This window comes from Pieris brassicae, chromosome 1 (genome assembly GCF_905147105.1).
Source record: "Pieris brassicae chromosome 1, ilPieBrab1.1, whole genome shotgun sequence".
Taxonomy (NCBI): Eukaryota; Metazoa; Arthropoda; class Insecta; order Lepidoptera; family Pieridae; genus Pieris; species Pieris brassicae.
This window is the reverse complement of record NC_059665.1, coordinates 21,530,007-21,549,299: the sequence shown is the minus strand read 5'-3', so window position 1 is coordinate 21,549,299 and position 19,293 is coordinate 21,530,007. Positions and strand designations below refer to the sequence as shown.

The 19,293-nt window shown below is 34.2% G+C and overlaps 1 protein-coding gene across 4 annotated transcripts in view; it reads right to left on the bottom strand.

The window, feature by feature from the left end:
• LOC123707471 (uncharacterized protein CG43867) overlaps positions 1 to 19,293 on the bottom strand; it is a 258,717-nt gene that overhangs the window by 20,657 nt on the left and 218,767 nt on the right. The window contains exons 1-11 of one of the 4 annotated variants that reach the window (XM_045657548.1): positions 12,279 to 12,418; positions 11,213 to 11,308; positions 9,779 to 9,967; positions 9,340 to 9,456; positions 8,413 to 8,580; positions 8,107 to 8,206; positions 5,903 to 6,057; positions 5,296 to 5,421; positions 4,411 to 4,528; positions 3,432 to 3,656; positions 393 to 555 (exon numbers count right to left, since the gene is read on the bottom strand). In XM_045657548.1, coding sequence (XP_045513504.1) covers positions 393 to 555; positions 3,432 to 3,656; positions 4,411 to 4,528; positions 5,296 to 5,421; positions 5,903 to 6,057; positions 8,107 to 8,206; positions 8,413 to 8,580; positions 9,340 to 9,456; positions 9,779 to 9,967; positions 11,213 to 11,299 — 1,448 coding nt within the window. In that variant the 5' untranslated portion in view covers positions 11,300 to 11,308; positions 12,279 to 12,418. Of the gene's footprint in view, positions 1 to 392; positions 556 to 3,431; positions 3,657 to 4,410; positions 4,529 to 5,295; positions 5,422 to 5,902; positions 6,058 to 8,106; positions 8,207 to 8,412; positions 8,581 to 9,339; positions 9,457 to 9,778; positions 9,968 to 10,133; positions 10,289 to 11,212; positions 11,309 to 11,604; positions 11,685 to 12,278; positions 12,419 to 19,293 lie in introns of those variants that run through there. The other 3 variants (XM_045657558.1, XM_045657538.1, XM_045657568.1) reach the window with 3 other exon arrangements.

Below are 19,293 nucleotides of genomic sequence, written 5' to 3'. Positions count from 1 at the left end.
AATAATTGTATTCTTTGTATTATAAAAGCCTTTTGTTAAACTTTATCTAATTTAAGTTCATTTAACAAATTTCTGTAAAGTTGGATATAGGAGATGAATTTTTCGAAAAATAAGGTCATAAAGATGTTTCACTTTTTATATGTGTACACGCACAAATTTTTTTTAACAAATATTTATCTTAATTATATAATAATGTCTACATAAGAATTAAAAATTGAGCTTTAGAAAGATAAGGTAAAGCTTTGCGTAACCCTTTTTTGGGTCCTTGGCATTTATAACATCAATCAATACTATTTATGACAACGTGATAATTTTGGGGGAAAGCGGCAGTGTGTCCATGGGCATATAACGAGCCTCCTGCCCGTTTGCCCATTTATAAAAACGTGTCTCACCATCTCTTCTTCCACGTCTTAAGCTTCCCACCAAGCTTGGCAAGGTGTCCACTCTTCTCCAAGGCGTCGTGTCTCCTTGGCGAATCTCTGACACTCGGCTCACTCGACATCGCATCTGGCGGGATGGCGTAGTCATCAGACATGCCTGACTCGAATGACGTATCTGAAATTAAATATTGAATTTACAAACTTATAAAACGAAAAAATGACTTAAGAATTTGTGTATGTATGTTCTAAGACATAAATACCGTTTAATATACTCAGAGACCGAATACAATTAATATATTTATTTATTTATTTACACTACAAAATTAAAATTAAAATTAACATAATTAAATGAAAAGGAGGGCAACTGGCGGCCTTATCGCTTACGAGCGATCTCTTCCAGGCAACCACTGTGAGTAAAGAAAAAAGAAATGTATTAAATAAGATAGGCAAGTAGTGCAAAATACATGTAATACACAGTTATTAAAACAAAAACTAAACAGGAATAAAATATTAAAGATACATTAAACATAGAAAGTAAAAAGACACATAAATCACGATAATTTAAGATAAGTCTCACGTCAGTTAGTAGTTAGTAAGAAAGTTAGGGATACGATGTGGACAGGTAATGTTTGTACAGAAGGAATTTAAAGGAAGATAGAGAAGGAGCTACGCGAATAGGGACGGGAAGTGAATTCCATAGCCTAACTGCGGAGACCTTAAAAGAATCGCCAAGAAGGAGTTATGAGATGGAATTTCAAGGGTATAGTTTCGGGAAGAGCGTAAGCTATAGTTATGGGCTCCCAAAAAATTTAAATCATTTTTGAGATAGGAAGGAGTTATAGGGTTGAACAGGATGGAATATAGGAGATGAAGAACATGAGCATCACGTCGCTGACGAATTGGCAACCAGCCTATCCGCTTACGGAACGCAGAGATATGATCGTACTTTCTTAGACCGAATATAAATCTGATACAGAAATTTTGGAGACGATCCAGTCTATTTAGCAATTCCTCGTAAAGATCGGAGGTGCAGGAATCGGCGTAGTCCAGTAAAGGCAGGAGGAAAGATTGCGCCAGTGAGGTATTGGTACTAAAGGGAAGAAAATTACTAAGACGTCGGAGGATACTGGAGGCACCGTACAATTTTCGGCTAACTTCTTTAACATGCTGCTCCCAGGATAAATTTTGATCAAATAAAACCCCCAACATTAGTATTGCTATCAGAAACAAGCAACCAACTACAAAATATGATAGAAACCTTTTATAAGGCTAGCATACAAGTAGGTTTGCAAATGAATATAACAAAAACAAAAGCCACGACAAAAGATCTACTTTAAAAATTGGGAATTATGAGTTAGAATATGTTGCAAATTATATATACTTGGGTAAACAAATTGGATTCATCAGCTACAGAAATTATCAAGAAATAGAGAGAAGAGTTAGAGTTAGAGTATGTGGAATAAATATTGAGAGTTGTACAGAAATATTTAAGAGTGATATGCCTATAATGCTTCAGAAGAGAGTTATGGACTCATGTCTTATTCCATGTCAAACATGGAAATTTGCAAATAAAACAAAAAACAATATAAATACATGTCAACGAGGCATGGAAAGGAGCATGCTGAGCATGAAAAGGTAGACAATAAGACACATAAAAATAAGATCAGAGACCAAAGCAATTGATGCTCCAAGCCACGCCAAAAAACTGAAGTGGAAGTGGGCGGACAGGTGGACGAAAGTAGTGACTACATGGAGAGGCCCACCAGGCAAACGGTACAGAGGCAGACCTTACGCTCGATGGGATGATGACATCACAAAAATCTCGGGTCCTCAATGGATGCAAATAGCTCGAGATAGAGAAAGCTCTCAAGCCTTGGAGGAGGCATTTACCGGAGAGGGTTCCTGATTCATACTAACTGTTACAAATAATTACTAACAGAGGATAACCGGATATTAGTAAATCTTCTTCTTTCGAAGGAGATCATCATGGCTACATATATTTCGGATGTGGCGCTTCTAAACTAACTTGGTGCTTCGACCAAACCATTGTCTATGGTTTTTCAACCAATACGTGTGTCTGCGGCCGGGTTTCTTCTACCTGCCTTTGCCTTGTATGATTAGCTGAAGGAGCCAGTAGAGAGAAGTACTCAAGAAGGTTCCTTTTCCTAACCCTCATAAACCCTTCTTTGTTTGGTTGTATTTTGTGTGCGGTCCAAAACGACCAGGTTTAAGTGAAATATAAATAGAAATTGACAAATTTTTGCTTTTTCTAACAAAATAACTTTGACGTAACGCAGACAGGCTTTGTTTTTTTTTTATATAAAATAATGTAAAATCTATAATCGCAGTAATTGTGTATTTGTGATCACCATGTATCTACATAATAATTTAGTTATCTGCAACATCAGCGTTTTTGTCGAAGAAAAGAGAGCGATTGAGAGAGAGTGAGAAAGAGAGATCGAGAAAACAGTTTTTAAACGAATTGAAGCTATGTATTATTGTTAAAAACTTATATTTACATAATTTTAAGTTTATTTTATTTTAATTTTTCCGACGTTTCGCGTGCTTTACAGCGTGCGTGGTCACGGTGACCACTAGGGTAGCTAGGACGGATAGCTTCAATCCGTTTAAAAAGTGTTTTCTTAATGTGTAAAAGCCATGTTAACAAAAGACAATACTAAGGGAGATCGAGAAAAATACACACTATTGGTTTATGTTTTCGTTTAGTAGTTCCATATTAGAACTTTCGGCAATTCTGTCGCATAACGTCTTTTGTAGTAAACGCAGTTTTTTTATTTGTATTATCATTAGCACGTATACAGCGTGAATATATATATATACAAATACATGAAGTGATCATATACTGGTACATGATCATATATTGGGGCTTTTACCTTAGGAATAATTTGTAAATTAAACAAAGAATTTTCACTTCTGACATGTGTACTCTATATTTTTTTAATAGGCCTAATTGAAATAAATAACTGCCTTTGAATATATTGGAGCAATGGCGTCAGTCAGCTGCCGCTGTTTTTACTAGTTATTTCTTACCTCTAGTCTTACTCTGTTTACTCGGTGAGCCACTGCTGGACCTCTTGGCGGGACTCAAGCTGGAGCTGGTCTTCACGCTCTTGGAGGGGCTGCTGGCACTGAGGCTCGTATCGGAGGAGCTACATTGGCCGTTGTTGAGGACCAGAGCGTGGCTCGTCTGCTGGATCGCAGCTGGGAGAATGCTGGTAAGGTTCACGTTGTTTATTGGCAGCTGGGATGTTTGACCTGGATACGTCGTAGATAGTCATTATTTGGTTATGGCTTCCATAATACAATTGTAATAGATTCTCTGAAGTCATTCTTTGGAATTTTTTGTCAAATTACACGTCATGTAGGGTCAGCATCGATGTTTTAAATAATGTTAAAATCCTCTCGGGACGTAACTCTGACGATTTAGAAAACCGCCACTCTTATAAAACTAAGAAAACAAAATGTACAGCCTTAGCTCGTACACGTCAGGTCCAATAATTGTAAAATAATGATTGTTAAACGTGCGCGCGTACACGTACGTACGCGTACACGTACGTACGCGTCAAGTACGACACGTACTTCATTGAAATGTAGTTTACATAATAATCCTTTTAATTGACGCTTTTAAAAGACATTTTTAACAAAACAAAACACAATATAGAAGATATAGAACGATGTTTATACCTTGAGTCTTAAATTCCTGTTAATATGTGATATTATATAAAACTAGCTGAGCCGGCAACAGTCGTTTTGCGAAACATTTTTTTAGTTCAATAAAAATAACGTTTCTACTATAATAATAGTTTATAGGTTAATTATTGAGCGGCCAGTTAATGGTTGTATAATAATAATAAAATGTCTAATTGTATGAAAGATAAATAGTAGCCGATACTCAGACTTAGTGAAAATGCATAAAAATTTCATAAGCATCGGTCGAGCCGTTTCGGAGGATTATGGGAACGAACATTGTGACACGAGAATTATATATATATAGAGATAGAGAACTTACCAAAATGTGGATTATGCATCGGCGTGTTATGGACAGTGACTCCCATGGACTCCTCTCCATCCGAGGAATCGTCCGAAGAGTCTCCAGTGAAGGGCATCGAACGGATTTGGCTCGCCCTCTGCAATATAGAAATATATTTTAGACTCGATAGACTTTGCTGTTATCTTAAAATAACTACTGTTTGCTAGAATTAAAACCAGCGACATGTACAGTGTACACCTGATTGTTAAGAGATACTGTCATTGCTTGTGGCGGTGACCATGCGTCGGGTTGTCTCTCTCCCTAAAATATGGCGAGGGCGACGATGGCTGACCATGCGTGATACTCGAGAACGGGTGCTACTTTTGGTGACTGTTCGTACTTGAATTCGTGTATACGGTGATGTTAGTTATGTACACGATCTACTTGCGTGTTGTTTCGACGATAATGCCATGCCTCCTGCTGATGTCATGTGGGACATGGTGTGATGGTTGCAGCTCCTTACAAACGTTTGGTAATACAAAAAAAAAACTTGGCGATTAAAAAGAGTGGCGGACAGTTTATTGGCAGTTCTTCTCTTCCGTTCTACGCCTTTGATTTGAGAACTGGCAGTAAATGTAAACTTAGAAGAATTTAATGTATATTTCTTTTATTGACGTTCATAATGTTACCTATATGAATAAATGATTTTTGCCTTTGACTTTGACTCACAATGTTTGAATAGCTCGCGAGTGCGTTGCCGGCCTTTAAGTGCTTTCTATTTATTGAAGATTAAACTTGCTAATCTATTTATAAGTACATTCTTTGTGCGATGACTCTGCCGTAGATATTGTTCTATTAAAGTATTTTTTGACAGATTTTAAGTGTTCAATATTCCTTTGATAGAAGAAGACATGAGAGACTCACCCCTTTGACGGTAGCGTACACTGGCACCGAGATGTCCTGATAGCTGGTGGACTCGTGCATCGGCCGCGGACAAGGGGGAGGGCTGAGTTCCTCTTCTACTGACTGTTGAAGGCCGTCGTCTGCCACCTGAGGTTTTGGACGAAAATTTATGAAGAAACAATACGGCTTGATATATATTATTAAATTTCCCTTTCTTGAACATGCCATCGCTTGATATAAAAATAAATCAGTGGGGCTACAACCTTTTTAGGTCTGGGCCTCAGATTTATGTATCTGTTTCATGATAATTTGTAAATATAATAGGTGATCAGCCTCGTGTGCCTGACACACGCCGTCGACTGTATGGGTCTAAGGTCTAAGGCAAGCCGGTTTCCTCACGATGTTTTCCTTCATCGTTTGAGCGAATGTTAAATGTATTGATGCACAGCCGGGGATCGAACCTACGACCTCATGGATGAGAGCAAAGCCACTATCACTGCTCAAGGGATATAATATATTAATGTTAAAAAAAAAAAAATTTAACTATATTATAATGAAGATTAGTCACGACTTTTTAACAATATTTTATTAATAAATTAACGTGTAAATATATATTATACGTATATACCTGGTATATCTTCGCTTCCCAGCTGGGAAACCTGTGCAAAGGTGGCGTAGGCGGTCTCGGCTGTTCTGATGTGGAACTGTCTCCCGTAGACGAGCCTCCTCTACTGTTCCCTTGTATCACGACGTTGACATTGCCTTGCCAGGCAGGTGTTCGTTCTGAAATATACATGTTTATATTCAGAGATAGAGTTCTTATAAAATTATTGGATTTTTTTAATTTACTTGAAACTGGCATAAAGTTAAAACTATTGCCATTATATAAAGCAAAAAACTTTTTACATAAACCAATATGGACATATGGAATACAGCTTTAAGGATCTGCTAGTGCCTCAAATATAATACAAAAAGCTCAAAATTATATACTCAAGCAAATATCAAACCATTACCAAAACAACACAAGTCCATGAATTCCTTAATATGCCCATGGTAAAAGAGGAAATAACAAACTAAGACTCCAAAAGCACCCCAATCAGCTAGCAGGACAGCTAACTATACCAGAAACTACTCGACGACTAAAAAAGCGAAGACATTGTTGACCAGGCCAACCCAACCTAACACGCCCAGAAGCACTCAACGTATCTACTTATAGTCTCAAAGACTAATTAGTAATAGTGGAAGTACTTTTATTGTTCATTTATGCAATGAATGTTTGTAATGAAATGGTAATGGCCATCACCATCACCTATTGGTCGGACCAAATTAAGACAATTATGGGTGTCAAACTCAACATGACCTGAGACAAGCTGAGTATAGAATAGTGTGGAGGCAGCAGCGCTATGCAAGACAGTCACAACCTTCAGTGATGAAGATGGACGGAGATGAAGAGAGTAATAAATTTACCTTTGAAATAATTCTTTGACAATTAAAATTCTACATTAGCCCTAACCCATAACATTCATCTCCAAAATATTTCAAAAGCCAGGCCGCTAGCCAAACATCTAATATAGGTAAATAAATGTTAACCTTATGTTAAAATAAAATAAAAAATAAATGCGTAGTAATGCATAGCATTTTTAGGTCTTGGCCTCAGATTCTGTATCTGTTTCATGATCATTTGTTAATCGAATAGGCAAGTAGGTGATCAGCCTTCTGTGCCTGACGCACGTCGTCGACTTTTTGGGTCTAAGGCAAGTCGGTTTCCTCACGATGTTTTCCTTCACCGTTCGAGCGAATGTTAAATGCATATAGAAAGAAAATCCATTGGTGCACAGCCGGGGATCGAACGTACGACCTCATGGATGAGAGTCGCACGCTGAAGCCACTAGTCCAACACTGTTCTAAATTATGCTCTTATGTTTAACTAGCTCAATAAAATCAACTCGTGTATATAATCACTATATATAATAGCAATGCCCCGCGGTTTTACTCGCGTTGATACCGATCTCGTGGTGGATTTTTGTTATTACAAAAGTATCATTTATATTAGTTTTTAATTACTTCCTTTTAGATTATTAGATACACATTTATTCATAATCTAAGCAATTTACAGATTTTCCTATACAACTCATACATTTTTAATTAGTAACATTGTTTGCTCATGGGTGAAACATTTTTTTGTAGACATTGCTTTGTTCTATAATCAATAGTTTTTTTTTTTTATAAAATAGGAGGCAAACGGGCAGGAGGCTCACCTGATGTTAAGTGATACCGCCGCCCATGGACACTCAATGCCAGAGGGCTCGCGAGTGCGTTGCCGGCCTTTTAAGAATTTGTACGCTCTTTTCTTGAAGGACCCTAAGTCGAATTGGTTCGGAAATACTTCAGTGGGCAGCTGGTTCCACATAGCGGTGGTGCGCGGCAAAAATTGCCTTGAAAAACGCTCAGTCGTGGAACGGCGGACGTCGAGGTGATACGGGTGGAATTTGTATTCTGCCTCGACGTCCGATGATGAAACTCAGCTGCAGGTATTAATCCGAACAACTCCTCTGAACACTCTCCATGGTAAATGCGGTAGAAGTTTCCACAGCGATGACAATTTTTTATGGATAATTTTTTCACAACTTGAGTTATATTATTGTATTTTTATTAGCAATGCCTAAATTTAATATTATAATTATTAATTGTAATATAGCCTATGTCGGTCAGTGAGGAAACTAATGGTGAAATAATTTTTGAAATCGGTCCAGTACTTTTTGTGTGATAACTTTACTAACATACATACAAATATACAAATGTTTCCTCTACAATATTAGATTAGAAGTATACCTCGACTGGGTGTGTAAATCTCAGCATAGTCATGAGTTGTGTCGCCATCTGTTGATGTGTTTGGTGTTGTTGGAAGTACAACTAGGTTCTCCACTGCCGCCTGTAAATAATTAAGTATTAAAAGTAAATGAACTGAATAACTTATGGTTTATACCCACTTATTTATCTTCAGCCTTAAAAAAGATTGATTAAAGTTATTACTGTGTTAGTTCATTGGTTACAATAATGTTATCATGGACAAATACAGTGAAGTATAGTAATTTGATCCGCATTTTATAAAAGGATTTTTAAGGTTCATTTACTTACTGCTAGATCATCAGCCAACAAACTAGCCGTTGTCCTTTCGTCCATTGTCCTATTCATTGGGCTTATTTGTGGAATATTAGTTTGTGTCAAGTTTGTTGTACCAATTGATAGGTTTCTGCGATGCCGTACTGGTGTACTATAGTGGGGCTCAGATTTTGTAATGGGTAACTGAAATTAATTTGATTTTATATATAGCTAAATATAAAATATAGTTTGTGACTGAGTTAAAAATTTCTTAGAAATAGTAAATGTTCTAGAAAACTAGTACATTATTTTCATTATATTTTAAATAATGCATATCACTAATTTTGCTGGGGTATCAAACCCAATGATTAAGGTAAACATACTAAATATACATGTCTTGGCAATTAGTAACAAAAATATATATTCTAGTTATTAATTGTAAACATATATATAAATATATATATTTCATAATTATTTGAATAATTTAATGAAATTTAATTTTAAATGGAAGACTTATTGAACAATAACAATTAATCATAATTAATATGTATTAAGAATAGTGCACTGTCTAGATAAGATGAAAATGATAGAGAAACTTTCATTTCATGTATGTACATGTATTTGTAAAGAATGGGCTAACATTAAGATGTTTCCCGGACAACAAAGGACAGACATTTTTGTAAACATATAAATTATTACATTAGTTGCTTTGGTTAAAATGTAAAGTTTAACCATATAAATTATATATTGTGCAAACAAAACATTTACAAGACATAGGCAGAATATGGTACAATTAATATCAGTACTAAATATTGGCATATAAGATTTTTGCATTGAATGACACAAATAAATTTCCTTGTTCAGGTAAGGTTTTTCTTAAATTGGTTAGGAGTCAATCAAATAATATCATAAACAACTAAAGTGCCATCCAATCTAGCCATTACAACATTAAATCTAGGCTACCTGTGGGCCCTCTAGACTTTCTGAGCGTCGACGATTTGCTGCTAAGAGACTTGAGGCACGAGTTGGGTCCGCAGACCTCACTTCTAGGGATAAACTCCCTCGAGAGGGCACAAACTGCTGAGGGAATTTGATCTACTTTATTTAATTGACAGTGTTTGAAAAGTTTTATGATTTTAGTTTGCTGAAAACTAATAATGTGTATCTAATATTAATAAGTAGAATATAATGAATAAGCTTAATTGCGGGTATTCTTTAGTACAAGTACAATATGCATTACACTACTGTATCAGTAACTTACATGCAGTTTTGATTACTTTACAACAAAACAGAAAGTATAATTTACAGTATGTAAAATTTATATTTTTTTATTTGTGGTAAAATTAATGTGTATGTGATGCAAATTGTACAGAAAAAATATTTAGTAAAGTTTTGTACTTACAGTGTTGTTTCTGCTTCCCTGAGTTGCTATATGGTTTCTTAGTAACTCAAGTTGCTGGTTACAACGATCATTCTGTTCTCTAAGCAATTGATTTTGTTGTTCCAGTTCCCGAAGCTTATTCGTGACCCACTCTTTGATACGAGCTGCTTTTGCCTCCACTTGTTTTGCGTCTTGAAGTCGCAGCTGCTTCTATGAATAAATTTAAATAAGCTTAACGCTTTACTACATGTAGTTGTTATGTGTACTTCATCCTTCTTTTGGTAAGATCTATCGCGGTGGTAAACTGAGGTGTTTGTTTTTTGACAAAAGTTTGAATTATGATAAATAATAATAACTCTTATGGTAAATTATTCACCTGCATCTTTGCGAACACTGTTATTAACAACAAACATCCAATTTATATACTCCTAAATCTTTTCATCAATGATGCTACTAATTCGGTTAAGATTTGCGCGTAACATTTATTAAATTTAAACATGTTTTCATTTATCAATTTTGTTCCAACCAACACAGAATGTAAACAAAAGTTTTTACTTGCAGGTGAAATCGTAAATCGTATTCGATACAACAAAACGGCATTTCCGCAGCCGGCGGCTGTGTTGCCAGTTGTTGCAATTTTTTATTTCACGCGGAATAAAATATCCTTCTGAATAAATAGAAAACACTTAGCTAACAAATAAATAAGTAAATAATGTTTTTGTAAATTAAAATCACACGCACAGAATAAGTTTATTATAATAGAAGTATATATATTATATTTTTGTTCACTAGTTAATAAACAAATATTTACTAAACGACACAACTGTCAAAAGTCTGAGTCTAATGTCTGACGTGTTTTTTAGAATTTAGACATCTTAATACTTAATATAAAGTATGTATTTTTATTGCCATATATGAAAAAAGTATGTATTTGAGTCAACAATAAAGATTTTGATTATTACTGTCAAACTAATGATCTACCATTGTTGTCAATATTATGAAAATCGTGTTTTTTACTGCTGCTGTCTTAAATATGTATTGTTTGTGTTCTTATTTGAAGATTATTTTTAAAGATCTTAAAACTTGAGTGGCGTAAAATATAGGCTAGCAAACCTTTGATTAGAGAAACCTTTGGCCGAAAGCAATTTCTAACTTAAAGTCTGAATTAAACCATTATGTTTCCCAAGAGAGCGATAAAAGTTAAACGAATGCGCAATACAATCAGTTAATTTCTATCTGGTTCGATATTATATTCGTAAATATACATTGTATTTAACTACATAATAATAATTAGTGTAATAAGCTTATAAGTAAAACATGTTTTTGCATATATCGGAAGGAAAATTTTATATTAACATAGTCCTGTAGTGATTAAAAACCGGAGTTTATAATTATTATTATTCATAGAAACTAGTATTATCTTCCCACTTCACCCCGTTTGTGAAGGTTGTATACCTGTTCTTCAATCTGGCCTTCAAGCTTGGTGATGGCTTTAGGAGCACCTTCAGCGCCCGCCGGCCATTCGCATAGCCGCTGCTCCATGGCGCGGACCTGAAAATAAAATAAATACTATCAAATACCTGGAAAATTAGTAACACTGACAGATATTAGGGTTTTATCGGGATTTACACTTTACACGTTTATTTTAATTATTATGTAATTTTTTTACTTAAGTAACATAATTTCCTTCGAAGAACTTCGATGAAATTAATTTTAATCGACTAAATACATTGATAGTAATGATAACATTATAAAAAATATTTTAGTATCTGATGAAAACCGAAAACACTAACAAAATTACTTAGGTTCATATGAAAAACTATATTCGAGATATGTATATACATTACCTACATATTTCGTAGGTATATTTCCGTCTTGAATATTCAACATGGGCTAGCATACAAAATGATTTATTACCATAACTGCGATAAACGCGGGGTATTAAAACTAACACGTAGCACAAAACCGCAATGGATATAATCCTTGCGACATTCAGATATGTATCGGGATTGCGGTGGTTCCAAGCATACCGCATTGCATGAAATGTTGCTCAGTATAATAATAACAATGCGAATGTAAGCAGGCAGCTAGCTTATCGTCGTATTTACATAGAGAAACTCAAGATAAATATCGTTATTTACTCAAAGATCTGGTTGCAATTGTATACCATACCATCTTTGGAATCCCAATTAACATAGATAGTAATTAATATACAGCAGATAATCACTTACCCTCAGGCCACCTGCTACATTTTATTCTATTCTAAGATATTATTTAAACAAATATCATTAGGGTCAGTGATAAAGGACTCCTCAACTCACTCTTTACATGGAAGAGGTAAGTCATAAAAGCTTCATATACTCAGAAGAAGTGTTCACGTTTACTAGGAACATTTTTTTTATAATATTGGTTTTGATATGTCTTGTAAACCTATAAATTATTAAGCATAAAGCAGAAGATGTTAACAATCTGTGTAAATTCCCAGACCGATCGCACGTTATTAATATCTTCCGTCACTTACATTTGTCCGCTTGTAGGTACAACATTCCGATGGTTGAACACATTTGAAACACTCTCACTTTACACTTCATATTTCATTACACTTAGTACAAATTTAGATAGATAGTTTAATGATCTGTTACGACATTTTCTTTGTCGCAGTACCTACTGGGAAATGTATTTAGCAATCGTGAGATACGAAATGAAGCGTGACTTTTATAAAATTCAAAGAATTGTACATTGACTATACAGGGTAGTCCCTATACAACAGTCTACAAATTCTATCAATTTGCTCTTAGGCACGTAGAGATTTTGTAAGTAGAGAGATGCACCGACTTTGAGAGGGACTTTTAATACGCAGTCTCAACAATTATGGTATAATCTGAATAAATATCAATTTTAATTAAACAACAACAATAAATTTCAATTAAAGGTAAGATACATTTGCCTATTTTGGCACATCCTTATTAATCGAAATGTTTATAAGTTTGAAATTCTACACAATTGACGAGACTGACCTAAACAAGGAAATTTATTGGAGTCATTAACTAAGTAGTTAAACTCGTATGGTTGTAAAACAATGGAGTTTAGGTTCGTCCAAAAATAGTCAATATTAATCACGAACGTCGTAATTTGCCTGACTCAGCCGACGCGAGGGCGACTTCGACTATATGTGGCAACACTAAAGAAAAATAACAAATACGCGGGGATCGGGAAATGACAGCACTCATTTTATTTAAATGGTTACCGTAATAATAGTTTCTGGCGTTGGCGCTGGATTCATTCATCACTATATCTACAGTAATTTAGTATATTGAATGTTATTATGTCGTTTAGAGAATTTAAAAAAGCTTTTTTCTAAAACAAGAATATCTAAAGACTCCGTAACATAAGTATGTTGTGCTTTCGTTTACATAAAGATAGTTTCGTTTATAAAAAGTCTGGAATTATGTACATACTAAAATTAATTTTGTTTTTGGAAATGAGACATTGTTAGGTATTCCGTAATTTGATAATATAAACTTGGTACTTTTTATCAGTTAAATTATAATGCCTGAAGCTTGTGGTCGAGTATAAACTATAAACAACATGCTATTTACATTGGTTTAATTAACGTTGGTAACACTGAACTGTTTCCGTCTGTAACATCCTTATTTACCGACCGTCAATAATAACTTTCAAATTAATTACGGTGTTGCATTAGTTCGAGTTACATTTACAAGCATAAAGCCTAACTTGAAACGGGAAAATATGCTTAGAGTCTGCTGATAATGTCCTATAAAAATTAAGTGAGTATTATTTTTATAGATTAGTCCCAATAAACAAAATTCAACAGAAGACCAAGTAAATGACGAATTGTCTAGCTTCGCTATTGATTTAATTTACTTACACGAGATTTTGAAACTATTTATGATAAAAAAGAATACGTAAGCCAATGCGGTATGATCATAAGACTTTATTTAGCCTGACCACAAGGTGAATAATTATTATAAAAGCAATACACTTTGTGATTGAATGTGTATTCTGTAAGTCCTGACATTGATAAATGCGTGTAAACATTAATTCTATTAAGATATTGTTATCGTTTATTAAAACATCAATACGTATTATATGATTTGAATTGCCTTTTATTGTCCATTTAAATGCAGCTAATTATCACCAGATTTATTGACCAAAGAGGTAACAATTGTTTTTATTACAGATTTGATTTTATATGCCAGCGACTTTATTGAAACTGAACGTCGTCCTAGCTATCGTTTCAGTCCGTGTGGTACGCCTTTTGAAGCTTGATAAATCTCACGCAATAAATCTACGTTTATGATAAGGATATCATTCGGATAGGAATCTCACCTCAACATATTTTGTGCGCGTTTTCCGTATAAAATTCGGGGGCATATATACGTGTGTGGCCCTTTAGCTATTTCTTAGAGAAACCATTACGACACCTTCTCAATCGTTGTTTATTGCTCTTACTTCAGCAATCAATTTGAATGTTTACAAACGACACGCTCCATTTGGCGCCCAAAATAGATCAAAAGCGTCCATCTTGATTCGAAGTGTCTCGGATGTGGCATCCGGGTACAATATGTGTGACATAAGTAATAAATATTTTAATGAAACCTCATTATCGAAAAACAAACTAGAACAACAATAGCCCAATAACAGAGTAAACAAAATATGTATCATGAAGTTTTTAAAACGACGATTTGTTATTTATTTCTTAGTGTATCCAAAAGTTTTAAAACATATAATATTTTTTTATTGTAATTATTTATTTATGCCTCTATTTATTGTTTTATTACCTGGTCATAAAATCTTCAAAAAATTGAGCTTCACTTGTGGATTAGGAGTAGACTAGATATAGTAGTAGAATAAAGTGCACTAATTCGTGTGCTCTCAAGTAGAAAAATAGCTTAGCTTAGGAATAAAACCGTTATTCACTTTAAGACACAGGAAAGTGGGAAATCTTAAAGGGAAATTGGCAAGAAACATTTTCCGTTCTGAAATGCTTGGAAATTACGCAACACGGGTCGAATATTTTTTTTATATAATTCTTAATTCAAATTTAATCCTTGGTACGACTCCTGTATATCGGTATGTTTTTGGCTGTAGGTGATCTATATCACCCATGAAAATTATTATTCTGGGTCATATTACAAGGGGATGAACGGTATATAAATAAGGTTTATTCTTATACCCTTATCAAGTTATAATTAACCCTCGTGTGACGCCGCAGAGATATCCATTTACACCACTTGTTTAAACGACCTTTATACATTGAATTAATAAATAGTTTCATGTTCACTTTAGTCGACTTTTTCGGTCTAAGGCAAGCCGGATTCCTCACGATGTTTTCTTTTACCGTTCGACTGAATGTTAAATACGCACATATAAATAGTATATTAGAGATACCTATTAATATTAAGTAAAAAGGTATTTTAAAAAGTAATCGAGTTATAATACATTCGGACTAAATATAAGAACAAAATCGATGAATGAAAAACAAATGATGGAAACATCGAACAGATTTTTGCTACAACTAGAATTGTTATTTATGTTGGAATTTATCTCATTATACTTAGGTGGTTGGCTATGCTAGGCCATTGTGGATGATGAAATCCAGTTTGACCTGATCCAGGAGGTACAAGCCGACGAGCATGCATGGTGAACTGCAAGTGAAGATCTGTGGGGTGGTGAAGATTCGGGAATAAAGTGTGATAATATAAATAAAAATATCTGGATTAACAAGATCTGCACAATAAACACTTTTACGGCGAAGGCAAGAAAATGCGTGAGAAAATAGATATGTCTTCAACCAAAATCGGTGTCATACGTTAGGCACAGAAGGCAGATGCACAAAGGACTGTAGACAAATCGGATTGATGGATTGACTATCCCGGGAGAGCACGCGAGCAACCTCGCATTGTTCAGCACCCGTATTCTTAGGCAATATGCAACTTAAATATTCTAACACCTAGACCCAAATAGGATTGTGGTGTATTTATTTCATTTATGCTCTCAAGCCAAACATGTAAAAAAATAAATAAATCAATGGCGCTACAACCTCTTTAGGTCTGGGCCTCAGATTTCTGTATCTGTTTCATGATCATTTGTTAATCTAATAGGCAAGTAGGCAGCCTTCTGTGCCTGACGCACGCCGTCGACTTTTTGGATCTAAGGCAAAAGCCGGTTTCCTCACAATGTTTTCCTTCACCGTTTGAGCTAAAATGCGCACATAGAAAGAACCTACGACCTTAGGGATGAGAGTCGCACGCTGAAGCCATTAGGCCAACACTGCTCTCGAACCAAATACAAAAGTCATAAGACATAAGAACTTAAGAAGGCGCACTGTTAACTGCCACTTGTGCAATTTCCTCACAATAGAGTTGCCCGTAATATCGCAGTACACTCCCGAGGGGACCTTTCGTATCGAAGAAGTCGCAAATTATACTTAAATATATACTTTTGGATAGACGTTGGCGGAGAAGATTGGGAGAAAAATACTCAAGACTCTATAAGAGGTCATTGAGAAATAAATCTGTGTATATATTGTAAATATTTCGAGGAATAAATGAGGCTTAATTGTTATTATATACTTTAGAACATTTTAATATTCTTCTACTAAATTGTCAAGATCATAAACGATGTATCAAAATTAATATAATTTATCGCCATAAACTTGATTACGCGTTGAAATCCAATTATCGCGTTTCTATGCATAACTCGTGGACTGAATTTCAAATATATATTTTGCTTTATGAAAATAGTTTAGCTATGGAATAACATTTATAATAACCGGAGACACTAAGAAATGAAAAAAAGATACATATATTTACAAACAAACTAAAAAAACTTCTTATACGTAAATGTTATTATAGCGTTAATGAGTACCTAGAAGATAAAAATATAGCTTAATTTCATGATTATTAATCCCTAAATATACAAAATTCAATAAATAAAAAAATGTTATTCTATGTAATTGGTACTAGCCTGGAGTGTGAAGTTTTACGTGCTATTTTTTATTGTGTTGCTATTAGCTATGTTATATAGGTTTCGTAATGCCTTCTTTTGCTGTGCCCTAACAGGGTCCATAATATTGTACCTAGCTTTAAGCCTCATAAACATCTTTTGTAACGTTATGGAATACAAATAAATACATGAATACATGAATACATATTCATATATCATTTGGGAATATAATGTTGATTTACGCTAGTATATATTCATTAATTGAACACATTATATTATATCTATGGTATATGTTACAAGCTCTCTTATCTAATATATATGAAAATTTTGGTAAACATAAACATTACAAAAAAATTCAAAATAGCAGGCAAACGAGCAGAAGGCTCGCAAGTGCGTTGCCGGCCTTTTAAGCAGGAAACAAAATTGTAAAAAATACCAGTAAAACAGCGGATTAGGTATGAGAACAAAGATTTCTTTAAAATTGATCAATCCACCGAATATATACAGCTCCGTATAAGTCCTGTTTAATGTATTTGCATAACGGTTGTAACAAATAAATACAATATTTGCTGAATTCTTTAAAACAATTAGGCCAAATTCAAAAATATTTTAAATCAGCAAGAATAAAACTTCTGGAAAAGAACCTCTTCTTGAATAATTGCTGAAATACGCTAAAAACTTTAGTTATATCAGCCCCATTTTACATGTGTACAATGGGACAGACATATCAATTCTAATAAATTCAATTAAAATTATAGTCGACAATTGCCCACTTAAACAATTAAAGATATTATCTCATGGTATCAACGATCATCAACTGGCAAGCAACTGCTTAGACATCTATAGTTACAACTCAGTCTCAATAAGACAAATTAATAGTCACGCTTGTTAATTATTTAAAAAACTTAGCAACGAATAAATACATTTCCCAAGTAATACCACACAATTAAACACTAAGTACTTTACTTCTTAAACTGAAGAACTAGCACTGAGTTTCTAGTAATAGCGAAATTGTGTTTCAAGTTTAAAAACTTCACAATTCAAAGTTTAAAGCACTCACAGACTACGAGCATAGAGTATAAACGTACGCGCGCGTCGCGGCACAGACAGGAACTAAGCAGTAACCACGATCCTACAGGACTTAGAGATCGATACAGTGTGCATTTATTTTTAACGCGAACGCGAAAGATTATATTAAGACGGTAATTAATCTATCATCGGTTGTTTACAATAACGGAAATAAGATAACATTTTTTATTATGTTTTTCCGTTTGTGGTAATGGCATAGAATATAGAACAATAAATAATTACGATATTAAGTGAACTTACTTTAATATCCGAAATATAATTTGTATCTAGATGAAGAAAAACGTAGATAATGTAACGGTTTATATTAATCATCTGTAGTCACTGCATTTGGTTTATTAAATACGTGTAACACGTTTCTGTGTTCGATTTGAGATAATAATTACGGTCGTGAAATCGAGCAGAACAGAATAAAGCATTGCTATGTCTCCTAATAACATTAAGAGTTACCAGCGCTTACGGAACTAGGTTTGTTATATAATTTTCCGTCATTGAACAACTCATTTTGTTGCACTGGAAATAAATTTAGGTCGCGTACCACACTTTATAATAAACAAAATTCAATGAAAGAACTATTATGCACTTGAACGAAGCTTAGGTGAGACGACATAGTGAATATCAATGGGCGTCATATGGCCATTAGAATTTCAAATCAGGACCCAGGTGTCTTAGTACTGCGTAAAATCTTTTCGTGCGGAGCACGAATCCTAAAGCATGAATACAATATGGTATGGAATTAGACTTTGGGGTCAATATACAATATGTTTCATAGATATTTTTCAATAGCTAAAATTTAACATCTAAACTTATTTTATTTTATTGTAGTAAGTGGCCATTTGTCTCTTTCTGTCCAACTGTGTTTACGTTAAAAGTACATGAAATTATTGTCAGTACATCCTGATTTAGTTTGTATAACTAAGATGCAAAAGGCTTCTTTAGCTCTATTAGTCAAACGTATATTGATTCGATTCCTGACGAAAGAAATGTTGCAGCTCGGAAAAGAAAAACTCTTCAAAGGAACATGAGTCATCCTTAAACTGCGTTAAACAGAATTCATACACACTCAATCTGTATGTATTTATAGGGATATACTTTACGAAATATAAAAACTACTGTAAGTATAAAAAAGTGTTGAAGTGGCGTGAAAATTCGAAATTTAAATATCACTTTTAAAATAAGAATATAACATTGCAGATTTATCTATCATTTGATTGGCTCTATTAATACTGGATATTATAGATAACAAATTGCTAGACTTTAATATTACTTTAATGTCAAACTTGTATGAACACAACACAGTTCTTTAAAAGGCTTTTCTACAGTCACTAAACAGACACACAAATCACGAACGAAAAGAAAGAAAAGGAAAGTTATTGTTTGCGTCGCGACGTATTTGAAAGGGTGATCGCAATAAACCAACTCTGATAGTTTATTATCCTTTAACTATTATGTAAATTGCAATACAATTTATTTTATTTATC